The sequence below is a fragment of the Electrophorus electricus genome, chromosome 3 (assembly GCF_041902795.1).
Source record: "Electrophorus electricus isolate QZ-2024a chromosome 3, ASM4190279v1, whole genome shotgun sequence".
Taxonomy (NCBI): domain Eukaryota; kingdom Metazoa; phylum Chordata; class Actinopteri; order Gymnotiformes; family Gymnotidae; genus Electrophorus; species Electrophorus electricus.
The window spans coordinates 11,926,856-11,945,203 of NC_137499.1; the positions used below are offsets into that span (position 1 = coordinate 11,926,856).

An 18,348-nucleotide genomic window follows, 5' to 3' on the forward strand; every position below is an offset into this window, starting at 1 on the left:
ACACACCACAGAACAGAAGCACATGTTGGATTAAAGTATATTGTCATTATGCGCACGTGTGACGCACCTCCTGCGTGTGCGTGCTCTGCTCAAGTGCACGCTGGCCGCTGAGTCTCTCGTGGTGAAGTTCTTCTTGGAGCTGTTTGACTCTGGTCTGCTCTCTCTCCACGTCCTCCACACAAGCCTGGCACTCCCGATCCTTGTTCTCCAGCTTCAGCCTACAAGACGGGCAGACACAAAATCCCCACACCCTTTAACAACAAATCCTGGCCAAGAAGAGTGTGAGACAAGAATGAGCAGCGTGTGTGTGCGTTTTACCGGAGTTGAAGAATCTGGTTCTGTAATTCCTCTCTGCCTTTACAAGCTAAATGTAGCTGCCGACGACTCTCTTCTAGCTCCGCCCTCATCTCAGACACCACCTTCCGCTCCGCCTCCAGCTGCGTGTGCTGCTCTGCCCCTCGGGATTGCTCCTCCTCCAGAGAGTGACGCAGCTCATGTACCACTGTCTGCTCCTGCTGCAACCGTCTCTCCACTTCCTCGACTACGGCACAGAGCAGTCACCCACAACACCTCCGTTATTCACCACGCACTCCTGAGCCAAGGTGTCAACAGAGGACCAGCTTGTAACCAAGCATAGGTTCGTACAACAGGTGCTCAATCATATCGATCACATTAGCACCATCTCAGGTTTACAGTAGGTAAGCATGATCTCTACATTCCAAAGCAAAGTGCTGGGACCAATCAAATTGGACAAACGTTTGTTCCCACCCATATTCCTATCCTGCTGGTTCTGAAAAGCTTTGAAGATAAACCAAGTTTATATCTTATCCTATAAAAAGATGGACATTTACATGTGCAAAGAATACCAAGAAAAAACAATAGTGTTTGAAAACAGTCCCGATTGTTGTAGTCTGACCAATGCATCTGATAGCTAGCTAGCTAACAAACTGCCACAACATGAACCTTTCAGCAGGAAGAAAAGTTAAAGATTTCACAGAGATTAATCCTCAGTTCATGTGTTGAAATCTAGCTATATTAAAAATGCAATAACTGCACAAGATATCAGAACTTCAGCAAACTAGACAGCATTCAGTGAAACACAAAACAGACAAGCTTGAGGTAACGACAACGATCTAATGTGAACACAGGGTATGACCCACAGGGTATGTCCTACTGAAGGGCACAGAGAGTCTGGAGACGCCTTTTGTTTTGGTTCAGGACAGGCGAACCATCTCGTAGTACGCACAGTCACAGGTCAGAGCACAGATTCGACGTTGTCCCAGTTACATGAAGGGCTCACCTCGTGTGTGCAGTTGCCATTGTGTGTGCTCGCTGCGCTCTTGCGCCGCATGGAGGGAACCCTGCATTTCACGCAACTGTTCCTGGCTCTGCAGGGTACACGCGTGCAGCTGTGTGTGCAGGCTGCTGACCTCAGCCAGGAGACTGGCATGGTCAGTTGCCAGCAACTGCTCCAGGGAAGCCCTCTGCTGCTGCTCCTGGGGGCAGAGGACAGAAGGGAAGGGAGTTGGAGTGTGTGTGTGTGTGTGTGTGTGTGTGTGTGTGTGTGTGTGTGTGTGTGTGTGTGTGTGTGTGTGTGTGCGCGCTCGCGCTCTGATCAGTACCTGTTTCTGGAGAAGCCTCTCCAGGTGCTCCACAAGGGAGGTGTGGTCTGCGCCAGCACTGGTTGCCATGACTGCTTGGAACTGGGCGTGAAGCCATTTCCTCTCGCTGTCAAACACACTCCGCACAGCCTGCAGCAGCTCCCGCCGCCAGTCAACCTCATCGTTAGCCTACACAGCCACACACCCCCCACACACATTTCTCTCACTTAGTGACGAGAATGTTTCCAATAGCAACTGTAGACAAGTTAGGAAATCTATACCAGTTCTAAAAACAATGTTTTGGGTTTTAAAAAAATAAATAAATAAAAATTTGGAGGTCGGCGACCTTGGGCTCATGGGCAGCCATCCTGCAGAGAAGCTCCCTGAGTGACAGCACAGTCTCCTGCAAAGCCCGCCTCTCCTGCTGCCAGGAAGGGGGTGGGGCCTCCTCAGCCTGTGGGCGGGGCTGTCCGGGAGGGGCGGGCCGATGGGACAGCGACAGCACCCTGCAGCTCTCCTGGTACACGCGCTTCAGCACAGCCTGTAGACGGCATCAACGCTCGTCAGCATGCGTCACACAGCGAGGACCGGCACGCGAGCCACACGTCTCGCAGACCATCGCCTACCTGCAGCTCCGGCGAGAGCAACTCCTGGCTCAGGCTGCGGGCGGCGCCATCGTCGGGGTGGGGGGCTGGGTGCATGCCCCGGCAGCGGAGGTACTCCACAAAGTGGGCGTCTAGCCGCTCCGAGTGCTCCAGTTCCAGCTTCAGGTTAGCCTCCAGCTCCGAGCTCACGTCTACAACAGACAAGAACAGACTCAGATCCGCCACCTACAGGCAGTCACTGGAATAACAGCCACAGGAGCGTAATTAAGAGCGTGTGTGTGTTTCACTCACTGCTGCCGTATCCGTCGCTGGCCCACTCAGGCACAGAGACAGGGGAGGTGGAGCACAGCGGAGAGCGAGATGGAGTCATATCCAGATTCTCCACCTCTCGCATCTAAAGGATATAACCAGGCCATCAAAGTTAAACCACTTCCGCTTGTATGTGTTCAGTTCTCTCAGGATCGTAACTGAGTGCCAAACGATCACCTTGTCGGTGTCCAGCGAATCGAGAACAGACAGGTTCTCGGAGACGGACAGCGAGCGTGTGGAGAGCGAGGGTGAGCGCGTGCTGGGCGGCTCTGCGTCAGGGGGCGGGGCAGGCGGCCGGCGTGGCCTGCTCCGCCGCTCTGCCGGCGAGGGCTTGGCGCCCAACTCCAGGGCACTCAGCTCTGACAGACGCGACGCGTGGAGGTGCGAGGGGCGCTCCTCGCTGCAGTCCATCTGCCGCAGCGCCTCCGGGGAGGAGAGGGAGGCGTCGCGCGAAAGGCCCTCCAGGAAGCGGGGCTCGCGCTTGGGGCCAGCGTGCTCGTAGCGCTGGCGGAGCTCCTCCAACTCCCTCTGCTGGTAGGCGAGCTCCTCCTCCTGCACGGCCAGGTCGTCCTGCAGGCTGCGTAGCTCGGCCCGGAGGTGCTGGTTGTGCACCTCCAGATCAGCCAGGGCACGGTCCTTGGTCTGGATGGGTGACAAACGCACATCATGGAACTCCCGCACGTCCCTCTTAACGAACCATCCAAGGGCACCGTTTTGTCCATGTCATCCACTCACCTGTCCCTCCTCCTGTAGCTTATCAGCTCTCTCTGTACTGGTGCTGAGCCCCTCCTTTACGGCAGCTAGCTCCGACCTCAGCGAATCAAGCTCCGCCCTCAGACGAACCAACTGCTCCTCCCTCTCACGCAGAGCTCTCTCTGCCTTGGCGAGGGTCTCCTCTGCACACGTCTGTGGGAGCAACAACACATAAGACAAGCACCAGTAATAAACCACGCCCCCCCACAAACCAGCACCAAATCAGGGTTGGGCTTCTCATACCATCAAAGATCTCAGAAGGGCAGATAACACTGGCCAGTGTATTTGAAAAACCAGGCCAAGACCCTCCCCTTAGGCCATCCACCTAACATTTTTAAAAATATGCGTCATGTACGCCTCATACTAAAACAAGACCTTTCCAAGCAGCAGGTGTCTCAGCATGTTGGAGCGACTGGAACCTGACGCTCAGTTCAAACCAGACGCTCCCTGGCACACAAACCTGAACAGCGCCAGGCTGAGACACTGTCAGGGTCTTACAGAAGGTCCAAAGCACCAGCAGCTGCTCTTCCCTTCTAGAGCACGCCGTGCCGGCTGCAGGTCGTCCCGGAGCCGGTTAGCGTAGCCTACACGGCAAACAGCACTGGCTGAAACAGTTTCCCCTTTCTCGCGTTTTACTTCCTGTACGAGGACGTTTCGTGAGGTCGGCCATTCTGAGCTGCACTTTGAACTTTATGCCAAGCAGAAGGTCGCGCGTCTGTGACCGATTACCCAGAGACCCTAAAGGCTGCGATCGTGACCCCCAAACAGCCCTAAAGGGCAAAAACATGACTTGAGAGGCAGTGTGCTGTGTTTAGCACACCATGCGTGTAAAATTATGGCAGTCAGAGTAAAGAGACGCATGGAAACAGCACAAGAATCTCACCAGAACTTCTTTATGTACTTCCTCCTGTCTGGTTGCCCTCTCCTCCAGCTGCGCGTTCAGTTCCTGTATCTGTTCGGTCTTTGACGTCACTTCCTTTTTCAGCTTCTCTATTTCCTCTTGGAGTCGTCCCTCGCGGTTTCTCAGCGCTTGCCTGTCTGCGTACAGCTCCCTCTTGGCCGTTTCCAGGGTGGCAACGTCTGCTTGGCCCCGCCGGACCTTCTCCCCCAGCTCCGCCACGGCGTTCCAGCTCGCTTCCGACTTCCTCCGCAGCTCCGCTGCCTCTCCCTCCAGCCTCTCCCGCTCCTCTTTATCCCTCCGTGCCTCCGCGCAGAGTCTGCTCAGCTCCTGCCGTGCCTCCTCCTTCCCTTCCTCCGCACCCCTCAGCCGGAGCGCTGAGTCGGCCAGGGCGGCGTGCCCGGCCTTCTCTCCGTCCTCCAGCTGGCGGGCGTGGTCCCGAAGCTCCTCCACCTCCACCATCTTCTCAGCAAGCTGCTGCCTCAGCTCCGCCACCTCCTGCTCCAGCAGGGCCAGCCGGGCCCTCTCCTCCGCCAGGCTCCGGCCCAGCGCCTCCACCTGCTGTCCGTACTGCTCCTCCTGAGAGAGGAGCAGCCTCTGCAGCGCTTCCTTCTCCTCCGCTGAGCGCTCCAGGTCAGCCTGGAGCTCCCGGAGCTTGGTCCGGGAGGCCTGCAGCGTGTGACTGCTGAGCTCGTGACACAGGCTCTCCTGGGGGCCGTGCTGGGGCCGCGGAGACCAGGGGAAGTCTGACGACTCAGGGCTGTCCGCTCCCGGGTCGCTGACCTCGTGGCGGTCAGGTTCCAGCTGCTGCAGCTCCTCCTGCAGCTTGTGGATGACCTCGTGCAGTTGCTCCGCCTCCTCCTCCTTGGCCTGACGCAAGCGCTCCTGGTCGCCGCGGAGACGCTCCACCTCAGCACGCAGTTCTTCGATCTCCACCTGCGTCTCCTCCACAATCTGACAGAGGAAACAAGGATTAGACAAAACGAAACCAAAAGCAATCCGCTCATTAGAAACAGTACAGTATATTTAGATCATCATTCCCAATCTGAAGTAATCTGAAGAGATTAGGAATGTTCTGCACTCGTGCAAGTCAGAAAAAAAGAAGCCAGAAGTATCAGGTAAACACACTTATTAGTACTTATATAAATATGCCAACGGTGCTTGAGACCTTGTTGTCCTTGGTGGTGTCCAGCTCCTGCTGGAGGTGGACAATCTGCTGGTTGAGGTGGTCGATTTCCAGGTTCTTCTCCTCCAGCAGAGCTACAGGGAGCTGCAGCAGCGAGCGCTCCCCCTGCGCCTCCTCCTGCTGCCTGCGCAGTGAGCTCACGGTCTCCTGCAGACCACCAAATGTTCAGAGCACAGAACATTCAGACCATAACTGAAACCCTCCCCCGCCCAACAGCACAACTAGTGCGTGACCACACACGCTCACCCCAGAACAACTAGTGTGTGACCATACACACATGACTGTACAAATTGTGCCAGAGTGGCAAAATTCTACACTGGCATGCAAGAGCATAATGTTTAGTTTCTCAGTGTCCAATTATGAAACATCGTTATCGTGTGTATCGACACACACACACACACACACACACACACACACACACACACACACACACACACACACCTGCAGCTGTGTGACCTGCTTCTGGAGCTGTTCCTCACTGGCTCTGCTCTGTCTGCTGTTCAGCTCCATCTGCAGTGTAATCTGTCTGGTGTCCTCCTCCCTCACTGCCAGAGTCTTCTGGAGCTCCTCCACCTGCTCCAGTAGCAGCTCCACCTACACACACACAGCATTATTTCTTCTCCCAACACAAAAATCTTCACTTTAAACCCTAACCTCTCCCACTTCCCATTTCAGGGAGTTTCAGACAGCATTACAGCTCTCCGGGGTTTCTGCACACACACCTGCTGCTCTCTGCTCTGCAAGTCCCGCTGCAGCTCCTCCAGCTGCTGACGGAGGCTGGGGTCCACAGTGGTGGGGACACGGTGCCGTGTCTCATCCAGCTTGGATTGCAGAGCAGACATCTGGAGTTTACTGGAGTACAGCTGCTGCTGCAGAGACTCCTTATCCTAGAGACAGACCGACCGACCCCTTATGAGTCATGACATGTAAACACATTCACAAAACTGGAAACGAACACATCCTCTGGAAGAGACATTCCAGGTTGATGGGGTGGACAGAGACCACGAGCTTGTAGCTGACCTGCTCCAGGTCCTGCAGGCTCTTGCGGGTCCTCTGTAGGTCCTGCTCCAGCTGCAGGACAGCCCTGGTGGCCTCGGCGCTGCTCAGCAGGGCCTGCTCCAGCTCGCGGACGCGGGACGCCAGCTTGTCGATCTCCTCGTCGCGATCCCGCAGTTCCTGGTTGCAATGCTCCTTGGCCGCCAAAAGGGCACCGTAGTCCTCCGTCCGGTCCTTGAGCAGGGCCTGGAGGCTCTCCACCTGATGGGAACATCACGGAGCAGTCACGGCAGAGCCTGGGATCTGACACTAAAACGCAGCTCACTATGGTGCGGTCGGAGTTGGCCGACGGAGTTGCACACGTCGCACTTTAAAACTTCCCAACTTAGGGAGTCGGAAGCAGAGCACGACTAACGCGACAGCCAACACAGGCACGATCTACAGGGGGACAGCAGCTGGAGGAAAGCACAGACCAGGGTGTTGACCAGTGGGACTAAAGCTACTCCACCGTGGCAGCCAACGAGGTGGAGCCGTTCTACTGCGGCAGCCAATGAGGTGGAGCAACTCCACAGTACCGCACACAGACGAAGCACACCCTGCTCCGACGCTACGGTACAGTGCGCTGCAGAAACCGAGTGCCAGCTTAAACAAAGGCGCTAGTTATCGTACGGGAGACAAAACACCAAAAGCAGAAGAGAAGCCAGAGCAGAGCAGCGACATGCAGCACTCGTGCCGGACATCTACCGGGTCAAATCTCGGCCATGCAGAAGCAGAGATGAGCCTAGCTGGTCAACGGCTAGACAACATACCTGAAGAACCAAGTCCTCAATCTACAGGGTTCATTGAAAGGACAAAAAGACACAGCAAACGTCAACGATAGACACAACCATCTTCAAACTGCTACACCGCACGCGTTGTTGATGAGGCCAGCGTGGACTCTGGCCCTTTAAAACGATGCTCTGGTAGGAGTTGGGCCACTTACCCTTTGACCTTTGCTGTCCGCTGTGCAGTGACCTTTGGTGGGTAGCCTGAGCTGGGCCTCCAGGTTCTTGATCTCCAGCTGAAACTCATCCCTCTCATGCTCTCTCTCCACCGCTTGCTCCTGAAAAACACAAGGCACAAGTGCAGAACCATCGCAGTCTTCCCTCAACAGCGATGCCGGGGCGGGGCTTTGAACTTTCAAGCACTTTTTGGAAAGATGTTTAAATCTATGGTGGTTTCTCAGATTCCATGAGAGAAAGTTCCCATTTTAACTGCACACGCACGCACACGTCCTTACATCCATGAACTGGCGGTGGTGCTTGAGCTGTTTCTCCAGCGCGGCGATGTGCTGCTGCAGGTCGTCGGTGTGTGTGCGGTGCTGCTCATGCTGCTGCTGGGCTCGCCCCTCTGCCTCCTCTGCTGCCAGCTCCATCAGACGGAGGCGCGCTGCCAGCCCACCGCGGTCCTTCTCCGCCTGCCGCTGCACGTCCACGCGCTCCCGCCCGAGACGCTCCGCCTCCTCCAACAGAGCTGCCCAGGGGTGAGAGGGGAGGTGAGGCTCCGCCACAAGATGCAGAAAGCCAGGTGGACGCACGCACGCACACACGCACGCGACAGGAGTCATGCAGCAGATCTCAGCCTGTGCATTCTTGAAATAAACTGCATTTAATAATGCACAAACAAGGAACAATAATAAAGTTCTGCAGGGTTCAACAATAAATCACCCAAAGTCCCGGGGAAAGTCAAATATGACGTTGGGACAGCAGCACAATAATAAAAAATAAATAAATAAATAAAACCTTGCCTGGTTGGGCCAGTTCATGTTGGGGTGGCAGTGCAATGTGTTAACGTAACAGATGCCAAACTCAGTTCACTTCAATACTTAACCCCTCGTCATGCAAAAAAAAAAAAAAAAAGGGTTTTATCCATGCATGCATCCAAAACAAGCCAATGATATCTGTGGACAAACAACATTACAGTGAGATGTGCAAGAACACGGCGAAGCACAAACACGAAGCAAAGCACAGTTTTGTTCCCTCGTGCGTCGATTCTGACCCCTCAGTACCTGAGATGTCCTGTAAGGTTTGTAGAGAATATCCTAGAAAGGCAGATAAAACTGGCTCTTTGTTGTTGGAACTACAAATCTGTCACATCTGTGTACAGCAGCGAAAAAGCCACTAGTGTGTCGGGAACACTGGACATGTGTACATGACAGATGAACAGTGACGACCACTTCCAAGTTGACCATGTTAGTCACAACAGCACATCACAGGGTTAAGAGAGAAATATGTTTGTTATGAAACCTTTGAATACTTACAACAAAAAGAAGAATGACAGTGAAAGTATATTGTGGGTGTAATTATATATATATATATATACACATATATGTGTGTGTGTGTGTGTGTTTTAATGTTTGCTTATTTATACGCAAATGAAACTTTAAAATATACATTTACTCCGGACAGTAGAAATTTGGTTCAGGACCCCACCAGGCAAGTTGGGAGAAAACGTTTTGAACATTGAACCCTGGATCTGTGCCCAATATTTCAGGGCTATTACAAACTTTTAGGAGTTTAGGCTGCAACACACCAAAACTCAGCACAGCACAGCACAAATGAACCAGAATTATAGCAAAGAAAAACAAACCACCACACAAACACAAAGAGAGAAGCAGTTAGCTTGCACTGAAATAGGAGCAAGTTCACGTCCCGCCGAGAGTAGCGACAAACCTCTCTGCTCCGCCACGGCAGGACAACCTACAGAGCAGGGACACACTCAGCGTCAAAGCCCCGCCCGAGACCTGGCGGCCGGCCACAGACTTTTATTCACAACTCGTGATACAAACCGACCCATGGTGACCGCTTCCCTCGCCACCATTCAAAACTGTTTATATTCAAAAACCTTTCATTAAAAAGAAAGTGCTGCTAAACCATAACATCGCGCTGTTAAGATAAATTTCCCTGACCCATCACCGCTCTACGGCCGCTTGCCACAGTAACCCCACCCTGCCTCACCCTTCTCGGTGTCCCCGAGGCCTGCGGACAGCGCGTCTCTCTGCCGCTGCAGAAGGACGTGCTCCTCCTCCAGCTCCTGCAGCCGGGCTCGCGTGCTCTCCAGCTCCTCAGCCAGAAGTTGCTCCCGTGCCTCCTTCTGCTGCAGCGCCTCCTCCAGGGCGGCCTTCTCCGCCACGTAGCCCTCCATCAGACCTGAGGGGAAGCCAAGGGCCCCACAGCTTGTAGAGTCTGTGTCTGTCTCTGTGTGTGTGTGTGTGTGTGTGTGTGTGTCCCTCTCCCTCCCTCACCCTCAGCCTTGTGCAGCTCTAGCTGGAGATGGTTCTTCATGCTGGCCTCTTGCTCCAGTTGCTCCATGATCTGGGAGTGGTGGTGGACCAGAGCGTCCCGGGCCTCTCCGCCCTCCTGGAACCGCTCATCCAGAGCGGCCTGCAGAGCGTGCACCTGCTCCAGCTGCGAAGGGGCCGAGAGAGCGGCACACCAATCCAAAGTTACTGAACAGGTCACAGAGCGCAAAACTTCAACGGCTCTGATAGTGAGACAGGGCAGAGCAGGCTGAGACCGCATTGAGCACATGGCGCACGCGTTAGGGGGCGGGGCTACCTGCTGCGTGGAGTCAGAGACCAGCTCCAGCAGCTTGTCGATGGCGGCACGGAGGCGGACGCAGGTCCCCAGCACCAGCTCCTCCCTGCTGGGATCCAGCTCACCCTCAGGGCCGACCAGCACGCTCTCACACAGGCGATCCGACACCTCCAGCCCCTCGTCCGTCGCCGAGGAGAAGGCGCTGCAGTCGACCCCTCCCTCCATGGCACTGGCGTCCTTATCCCCTGGGGAGGAGTGGGAAAACAGATCATCTGGCCGAAAGCTTCCCGAATGTCACGGCCGCATTTCACAGCACGGACGGTCGGGAATACAGACCTGTCTGCAGGGAGACCTGACCGCTGCAGTGGGTCCTGGGCTTGGGAGGGTGGTCGCCGCGGTGATCTACCACACAAGCCCCCAGCCGCCGGCTGATCTGGTCCTCTGTCGCCATGGTAACCCGCAGCGTCTCGAGGAGGAGTCGTTGAAGTCGGTCATTGGACGACTGCAGGTCTCGTCTGTGAGGGTCAGAAGAGATGAGCAGTTAGGGGGTCTGAACAAATCCTCAAACTTTATTTAAAAGAGAGAGGAAAAAAAAAAAAAAGGTCAGTAGAGGTCATTTTCAAAAACAGTGTGCCACCCTTTGGCCCCTGACCTCTGCTGGGTGGCAGCATGGAGGTCATCACGTAGCATGGCAAGCAGGTTGGCCCCCTCCTGGCCCTCGCGTTCCCGCCGCTGTAGGAGAGTCTCCAGTGTGGCCATCTCTGCACGCTTGCCCTCCAGCTCTCCCTGCAGGCCGCTCACCTCCGCACGCAGCTGGGGAGCGACAGCACAGACACCAGGAAACCAGTCAGCACACAGACAGGAAGTGCAGCAACAATGACCGCCAAGGGGAACAAACTTCGGGAAAAGCAAGTCATGAAATCTGGCTACACCAAAAAGTGTATTGATGTGTTTTAAACATGCTTAAGTTCTATGTGATGGAAATGTAATTTAAGACTTTACAGTGTTGACATGAGGGAAGTATGGGAGAGACAGAATGCGCGAGAGCGTGTACAAGTTATTTTATTCCACCACCTAACAGCAACCACCACACAACACCGTAGCCACAGCAACCAGTGGCTGGGCTTCCCGGAGTCTGGTATTACCTGCCCTCCACTAACCTAATGGAACCTGCCATCACAAACAAGAACGCCTCCTCAGGAGAGATTAAAGACACCATGGTGAACACGGGCACGACCGCACAACAGAACAGCCAGTCAAGGCTGGACGCCAGGTTAGAAATCTTACAACCAAAAAAAAAAAAAAAACCCCCAAGAGAGATGACCAAAACACACCAACCTCACTGAGGCCTGTCTGGTCTTGCTTATGAACAGAGAGGGCGGATTCATGAGGGACACACGGGCGCTAACAATGCAACAAAGGATCAGCTCAAAAGTGGAAAACAATAACTAAACGTGGCGACTGTCACCAACACGGCACATGCCACCTACTTCCTGAAGCCTGGCATACGCCATTAAAGCTTAGAACCTCAACACAACGCCAGGTAGACACAGTGTTAAGAGTTTCCGTTACGTAATCATTTTAAACAAATTTCTTACAAACACATTCGTCAGCCAGCACTCAGTATGTAAGATTGGAGTAGCAGTGGCTCAGCTGCTTAGGGGTCAGGGGATTGAGCTCTGAAAGTTCACCCATTATTCAAAAAATATAAAGTTGTGTGATTCTACACACACTATACTTTTATGGTCTCAATAAAAGTACTGAAGTAGTGAATTAGTTTTCCACTTATTAACCTGCACAGCTTCTGTCTAAATATAGACCTGGACTGTGTGTGTCCATCCTTGTGCACAGCTCACCTGTGCCACCACTGTGTCCAGCTGCTGCAGCTGTGCAGTGAGCTGGCTCATCTTGGCGCGGTAGCGGACCTCGTTCTGCTGGTGCTCCTCCCGTAGACTCCGCTGCACCTCCTCTACCGCAGCTGCCCTCTCCTGCTCGCCGTCCTCCTATGGCATTGAGCAGGGACACGGGTTCAGGAGGTCAGCAGCTCACGCTCGGGGCTCCGGGAGGGAGCAGGACACGGCCAAACGCAGGCGCCCGCCTCGCTCCCGCACTCCCCCGGAAGGAAGTTTCGTCACAGCAGGTGCAGAGCGTCTAAACATCTGTACGCGCGAGCATAAATCCCCATTCTGACAGCAGTGCTCCACAAGGACGTCGCTTCTCCCCACAGGTGGAACAAGCAGCACTCATCTTTAAACACAATGACTGAAAAACCCTGAAAAAGGCCTTAGGTGGGGTTTGGCACACTGATGAATATATATATATATATATATATTTTTTTTTTAAACAAAAAAAAAAAACATTTCAAAAAACGTGAAGGCTGTTTTGCAATGCAAACATGTAAAAACCACCATGTACTGAACTGTGGCTTTACAAATTTAAATCCTATTATATGACGGTGGAGATGAAGATTTAGGTCCCCAATATGAGTATGTTCGATCGATTGATCAGTGTACCAAGGTCATAAGCGCACACCTTTATCTGTGCAATCTTTTGCTGCAGCTGCTCCTCCACTTGGCACTTGAGAAGCTCCGCCTCTTCCTGGAAGTGAAGTCGCTGTCGCGTGGCCCCTTCCTCCAGCTCCCTGCGCAGAGCCTCCATTTCCCGGGCAGACGCTCCCCTCAGCTCCTGTGGGGGTGTCAGTCACACAAAAGCCTTTATTCTCCCCAACAAAGCCGCGTATTCAGGACCGTCCTGGCGCGGGTGACGGCTGGTTGTCATGGCGTCTCGCACACACCTGCAGCTGAACCAGGTGCTGGGCAGTCAGGGAGTCCAGCTGCTGCTGCTTCTCCACGGTGGTCATGTCCACGATCTCCAGCAGGGCAGTGCTGTGCTGCTTCTCCAGGTCGAGCACGTGCTGCTGCAGGTTTTCCAGTGCGGAGAGGTGAGCGGCGTCTAGAGCAGCCTTCTGCAAGGAGAGTGCAGCAGAGAGCTCTTCCTAAACACACACACACAAAAAAAAAAAACACTTGGCAAGAAAGACAAAAATCTCAAACACTACTGCAAAAGCACACCAGTGTCGTTCTAAGCAGATGAAAGAACGTTAGTCCCAGAAACAGCCATACTGAGCAAGCACAACACAAGTACATTACCATGGCAGCGAAGACAAGAGCAGCCTAACGTAAGCACTCAAACCGCACAATGACAGACGAACAATTAAGACTCTACTGGCAAAAGCACAGCTCTAATTATCAGGGGAGAAGGGAGGAGGGACTGCTTACTCTCGTCCCTCCCCTCTCCGACAACCTTACAAACACGAGCCATTTTCTAACTGCCCAAGAAATCTTTCGTGCAAAGACACCTGTGTAATTACACAGGACGCTCTCCCAACCCGGTCCCTCCCTTTGCTCACCTGATGGGCTTGTCTGAGTTCAGTTGCCATGGCGCTAAACTTGTCCATGTGGACCTGAGCCATGTCCCTCTGTAGCTGCTCCCGGAGCATTCGCTCCTCCTCTCGCACGTTCTCCAGCTCTCTGGCATGCTGCTCCTTCAGGGCCTCTCCGCTCTCTTCCCGGGCTGCCTGGACCTCCCGGAGGTACGTGCTCTCCAGGGTGTCCATGTTGCACAACAACCTGGTCTCCAGCTCCTCCAGCTCCTGCGCGTGGCGGGCGACGAGCTCCGCTTCCCGGGCTTCTAGCTGTGCCAAGTTAGTCTCCTGAAGGACCACCTGTAGTTTATCGAGCTCCGCCTTGTGTTTCTCAGAGAGCTCCGCCTCCAGGGCCTGCAGGCTTGCCTTGCTATTGGCGGAGAGAGTCTCGAGCTCCGCCTTGTGTCGGATTCTCAGCTCCTGACACTCTTTCTCCAAACGCTGCAGCTCTGAAACGTGCTGCTCCAGTAGGCCTCGCTGTGACTCCAACTCCTGGTCATACTGTTGCCTCTGCAACCCAAGGTCAGCTTCTCTCTGCTGGGTGAGTTTCTCCTCCAGCTTCCCCTGTTCCTCCTGGTGCCTGCCAATAAAATTTAACAGCAGTTCGACACAAAAACCCACAAGATGAACATCAACATCAGTAACTCCTCCTGCATTCTGACGGGAAACCTCCCAGACAGGGTCAGAGATTTTGCGGGATATGCAAATGCGCCTTGCGTCCGCACAGTTCAGTTCCACCACTGACCTGCAGAGGGCATCCTGTAGCCGACTCTCGGCCTGCTCCTGCAGCAAGGCGTTCAGCTCCTTCACCTCCGCGGCCATGGCGCTCTTGGCCGTACGCAGCTCGCTCTCGTACCGAGCCTGGAGCGTCTGCTTTGCAGCCGCCAGCTGAGGACTCTCCTCTCTGTCCACGCTCGCCTGCGGTGCCTGCGACCTCAGCCTGTCCCCGGCCAGGAGCTCCTGGGTCTGGGTGAGCTTCAGCTCTGCCTCCCCTCTCGCCTCCCTTGTGGCTTGCTGGAGCTCATCTCTCAGGGAGGCCAGCCGCTCCTCCGCCTGAGCCCGGAGCTGCTTGCGAAGCTGGGCTTGCTCGTTGTTGTGCTGCTGAGAGAGCTCCTCCGTCACGCGACTCCTCTCCTCCTCCAGACGTGAGATCAGCTCCTCGTCGAAGGTTTTCTGCAGCTGATGGCGTCAAAATAAAAGGAATGCTCAGTCACAAGAAACTTTTAAACGACTTTTAAACTCTGGACAAAGCAGTGACGGTATCTAAAAATATATCTAAAAATCCGCTGTGGATTAATAAAAGGCCTGTAGCAAAAGCACTACAGTCACAGGCTTGGTGAAAACCTTTACGCCGCACTCACCCTGGCATCCAGGTCTTTCAGCTCCTCCGTGTGCAGCTCGGAACTTCTCTCCAGCTCCCGGGCGTGCTGGAGGGTCAGCTGGGCAAGCTGGTTCTCCAGGACCAGGATGCGCTCCGCCTCGGAGGCCAGCTGGGCCAGCCTGGCCTGGTGCTCCTCCGCCTGGAGCCGGGCCCTCTCCTCCAGCTGGGCCTCCACCTGGTGCGCCACATCCGCCAGTGACTGCAGCCGCAACTTGGTTATGTCTGAAGGATGGAAAAGAAGGAGAACAACAAAAAAAAAAAATTAAATTTCTTTTTTAAATTGAGTGATAAAAAGATAAAAAGGTAAGAGAGAAAGCAAGAGAGCATAAGAGAAACTGAAACTTGACGCAAAGGAGGGTGGGGGCGCAAAAGTGAAAGTATGAAACAGAAGAAACGGAGCAAAAACGAACCCAGTCGAGTTCAAAAGTGAGAACGAGCGTTACGAGAGACGCAGCAGGTCCGTGGCACGCCTGCTGTTCGCCTGACCTTTCAGGTGGCTGTCGGAGAGCTTGGCGCGCAGCTGCTCGAGCTCCAGCGCGTGTTTGGTGTTGAGCTGCTCGATGTCGCTATAGTAACCGTCGGTGAGGTCTGTGCGCGCCTGCAGGAGTTCCTCCTTGTAGGAGAGCGCCATGTCACAGCGCAGCTGCTCCAGATCTTGCCTGCGCTTCTCTTCCAGCTGCAGCCGCAGTGCGTCCAGCTCCGTCTGACGCACACGATTTTCAGGTTGCATGTCTCATTGTCCACACAGCATCGTTTCAGATAGCAGCTGTATAGCTGTACTTTATCCACTTTTACATTTCACTACAATTTGAGCTTGGATCCAAAACAACAACATCACTGGCACGCAGCACACAACTTGTGTTCGTCAACACTACCTTGTGATTCTCCAGTTGGTCTGTGATCTGAGCCAGTGCATCACTTCTCGCCTCCTCAGACTTCTCTTCTGAGTGGAAGCTGTTGGTGACAGTACATAGAAACATACAGGATTTCATAGGAATGTGTAATAGGAGCTCGTAGGAGCGTATAAGGAGTGCATTCATACTGTGAATGTTGTACTGGAGATGAGGGGCAGGGCCGGTCTAGGTTTGGTGGTACTGTAGCGCTAGAATGAGGAGCAGGGCTGGCAGCTACATCAGCTTAAGCGTAGGTAAACTCTAAAGGTTTCCTTCAAGTAGGTTAAATACAACTTGGCCATTGAAAAACGTCTCCAAGAACACATCCAGGGCATGTGAGCTGGTCCCACCTGTTCTCTGCAGTCCTGAGGATGGACTCCTCCAGACGGCACTGCAGCAGGGCGATCTCCTCGCGGTGTCCGTCCTCGACGGCACGGAGCCGCTGCTCGAAGTAGGCCCGCAGGGCCTCCAGCTCCGCCTCGTTCCGCTGCTCCAGGGCGCTCCGCTGCTGCGAGAGCTCCAGCTTTAGCCGCACAACATCGTCCGTCTGCGAAGAGCGTGCCGCCAGCTGCTCCTTCAGCTCTGTGGGGTGGGCAGACAAACATGGTGGAGGAGCGAGTCGGAACCCAGCGATTCGCAGCGTAAAAACGAGGCCCCGCTCACCTGCCAGTTCCTGCCTGCTGGTCCTCATGCTGTCCATCTGAGACTGGAGGTCAGAGATCTCCTGCTCCGAGCTGGACTTCAATGTGTCCCGCTCGGCAATCAGCCCATCCACCTGAAACAGCAGACAAAACAACCACACCACAACGGCTGCGGTCAGAGGAAACCACATTTCGCAGGTTCCTCAGCATGCCGAGCACGTCCGGGCATGGCTGTACCTCCTGCCGAAGCCGTTTCTCCTCATCTTCAAGACCACGCGCTCTCGCCTGGTGCTCCTCCAGCACCCGCTTGTGGCTGACCACCAGCTCTTCGACCGCCCCTACAGAGACAAACACAGCGCTGAGGGCAAAGCGCAGGAGAGCACGTTACCATGAAGCAGACCGCTTCGGCGCGGGTACAGCGACGGCCCAGCGGACGCTCACGTGCTGCGGAGTCCCGGTCGGCCCATGCCTGGCTCAGCTCCTTTTCCAGGTGCTCGATCTGCTCTTCAGAGCGCCGGAGCTCCTGCAGGTCGTCCCGCGCTTCAGACAAACGCGCCTCGGCCTCGGCGAGGGCCACCTGCGTCTTGGACAGCTGCTGCTGGGCCTCAGCCAAACGGCTCTGGAGCTCCGAACGCTCCCGTTCGGCCTCTAGCACCCACTGGCTCTTTGCATCCTGGGCAGAGATTGAATGAATAACTCTGGGGTCAGAGAGGAATGATTAATTCATGACAGACACTTTTCAGGGGTGCATAAAATCTAAAGGGGGTCACTATTCTCCACCTCTAGCTTTCTGGTGTGCTCTTGCTGCAGTGACGTCCGTTCATCGGAGAGGCTCTTTTCCCACTCGCGCTTCAGTTCATCTATCAGGGAGAAACACCATAACGGGCACATTCAGACGAGTCCTAAACATAAAGCACAAGCTAGAAAGCTTTATTCGACTGACCACACACACACACACACACACAGACCAATGTGCTGCTGGTGCTGGAGCTGTGCTCGTCTCTCCTGCTCGCGGTGCCTCTCCAGCTCAAACTGCTGGCGGGTGTGCAGCATGGCGCTCTCCTGGGACCACTTCTCTCTCAGGCTGGTCTGCAGCTCGCACAGTGCTGCCTCCTTCTCCTTCTGCAGGTTGGCCTGGGACAGCTCCAGCTGGGCCGTGTGCATGTTGGTAAGGCTCAGGCGCAGCGCATCCAGCTCCAGCGCGTGCTGCATCTGAGCACGGGGACACAGGTGGAGCAGCAAGCCGCTCGAGTCACCCCTGCTAATCTGCTTAATCCAGGCTATTCTTCCCACCAACACATGACCTCGGTGCACACACACGGACGTTAGATTACAAGTGCGGGAATTCGCGTTTCATAAAAGCCTAGTCCCGCGTTCACACGAGGAAAGCCTGAGAGACACGCAGCCCCGAAACGAGCGTGGATACCTGTGCTTGCGACAGCTCGGCCTGGTGTGCCGCCTCCATGCTCTCGCGGAGCTCGTCAGACAGTTCTGCCTTCAGCCGGCTCAGTTCCTCCCTCTGCCGGGAGGCCTGCTGGGAGAGCGCCCTCTGGTGTTCCCGCTCGTGCACCTGCACGGGAACATGACATGGGTGAGGAAGGAAAGAGAAACTCAGAAGGAAGAAGGCAGATGTGACCTTTACCTGTTTAACGAGGCTGATCTGTTTCTTCTGCTCTTCTTGCGCAGCGTCTCGGACGGCGGCGAGCTCGCTCTCCAAGCGCAGGCTCAGGTCTTTAACCTGTCGGATGGGAAATGATTGGCATTTACTCAGTTTAAAGTCGCGTGGATTTATGGCAGCCATCTGCAGTCAGACATGTGGGTAATTTTACCTCTTTTTGATGCTTTTCCTCAAGTGCGAGCTTCACGTCTTCCATCTCCTGCACACACTTGTCCAGGGACCGTCGGATTTCAGCCAGCTCTCTCTTCAAGGTCCCCTCCTTTTCCATGTGCTCCTCCTCTGCTTTCTCTTTGGCTTCCTTCATCTGCTCAAGATCTACACTCTTCGCTTCCAGCCAGACCTGATGAAAGGTTCGACAGGGAAGCGCGTGAAGTGATCGGCAGAGATTTGTCTCATGTTACAATTTGA

General features: G+C 54.6%; 1 protein-coding gene across 7 annotated transcripts in view; it reads right to left on the bottom strand.

Moving 5' to 3' along the window:
- The window catches only part of pcnt (pericentrin), a 28,877-nt gene that overhangs the window by 4,024 nt on the left and 6,505 nt on the right, over positions 1-18,348 (bottom strand). For 4 of the 7 annotated variants that reach the window (XM_081710317.1, XM_081710313.1, XM_081710315.1 and 1 more), the window contains exons 7-44: positions 18,092-18,280; positions 17,689-18,000; positions 17,231-17,474; positions 17,043-17,122; positions 16,704-16,935; positions 16,500-16,600; positions 16,285-16,396; positions 15,972-16,203; positions 15,604-15,682; positions 15,215-15,431; positions 14,709-14,950; positions 14,093-14,526; positions 13,333-13,927; positions 12,718-12,918; positions 12,456-12,608; positions 11,780-11,926; positions 10,576-10,736; positions 10,260-10,438; positions 9,945-10,168; positions 9,632-9,794; positions 9,345-9,536; positions 7,628-7,860; positions 7,331-7,450; positions 7,158-7,178; positions 6,373-6,609; positions 6,075-6,239; positions 5,794-5,946; positions 5,335-5,499; positions 4,152-5,120; positions 3,251-3,421; positions 2,693-3,157; positions 2,498-2,600; positions 2,228-2,397; positions 1,948-2,142; positions 1,623-1,790; positions 1,301-1,496; positions 319-541; positions 68-218 (exon numbers count right to left, since the gene is read on the bottom strand). In XM_081710317.1, the coding sequence (XP_081566443.1) occupies positions 68-218; positions 319-541; positions 1,301-1,496; positions 1,623-1,790; positions 1,948-2,142; positions 2,228-2,397; positions 2,498-2,600; positions 2,693-3,157; positions 3,251-3,421; positions 4,152-5,120; positions 5,335-5,499; positions 5,794-5,946; positions 6,075-6,239; positions 6,373-6,609; positions 7,158-7,178; positions 7,331-7,450; positions 7,628-7,860; positions 9,345-9,536; positions 9,632-9,794; positions 9,945-10,168; positions 10,260-10,438; positions 10,576-10,736; positions 11,780-11,926; positions 12,456-12,608; positions 12,718-12,918; positions 13,333-13,927; positions 14,093-14,526; positions 14,709-14,950; positions 15,215-15,431; positions 15,604-15,682; positions 15,972-16,203; positions 16,285-16,396; positions 16,500-16,600; positions 16,704-16,935; positions 17,043-17,122; positions 17,231-17,474; positions 17,689-18,000; positions 18,092-18,280 (8,394 nt within the window). The remainder of the gene's footprint in view (positions 1-67; positions 219-318; positions 542-1,300; positions 1,497-1,622; positions 1,791-1,947; positions 2,143-2,227; positions 2,398-2,497; positions 2,601-2,692; positions 3,158-3,250; positions 3,422-4,151; positions 5,121-5,334; positions 5,500-5,793; positions 5,947-6,074; positions 6,240-6,372; positions 6,610-7,157; positions 7,179-7,330; positions 7,451-7,627; positions 7,861-9,344; positions 9,537-9,631; positions 9,795-9,944; positions 10,169-10,259; positions 10,439-10,575; positions 10,737-11,779; positions 11,927-12,455; positions 12,609-12,717; positions 12,919-13,332; positions 13,928-14,092; positions 14,527-14,708; positions 14,951-15,214; positions 15,432-15,603; positions 15,683-15,971; positions 16,204-16,284; positions 16,397-16,499; positions 16,601-16,703; positions 16,936-17,042; positions 17,123-17,230; positions 17,475-17,688; positions 18,001-18,091; positions 18,281-18,348) is intronic. The other 3 variants (XM_027018691.3, XM_081710318.1, XM_081710314.1) reach the window with 3 other exon arrangements.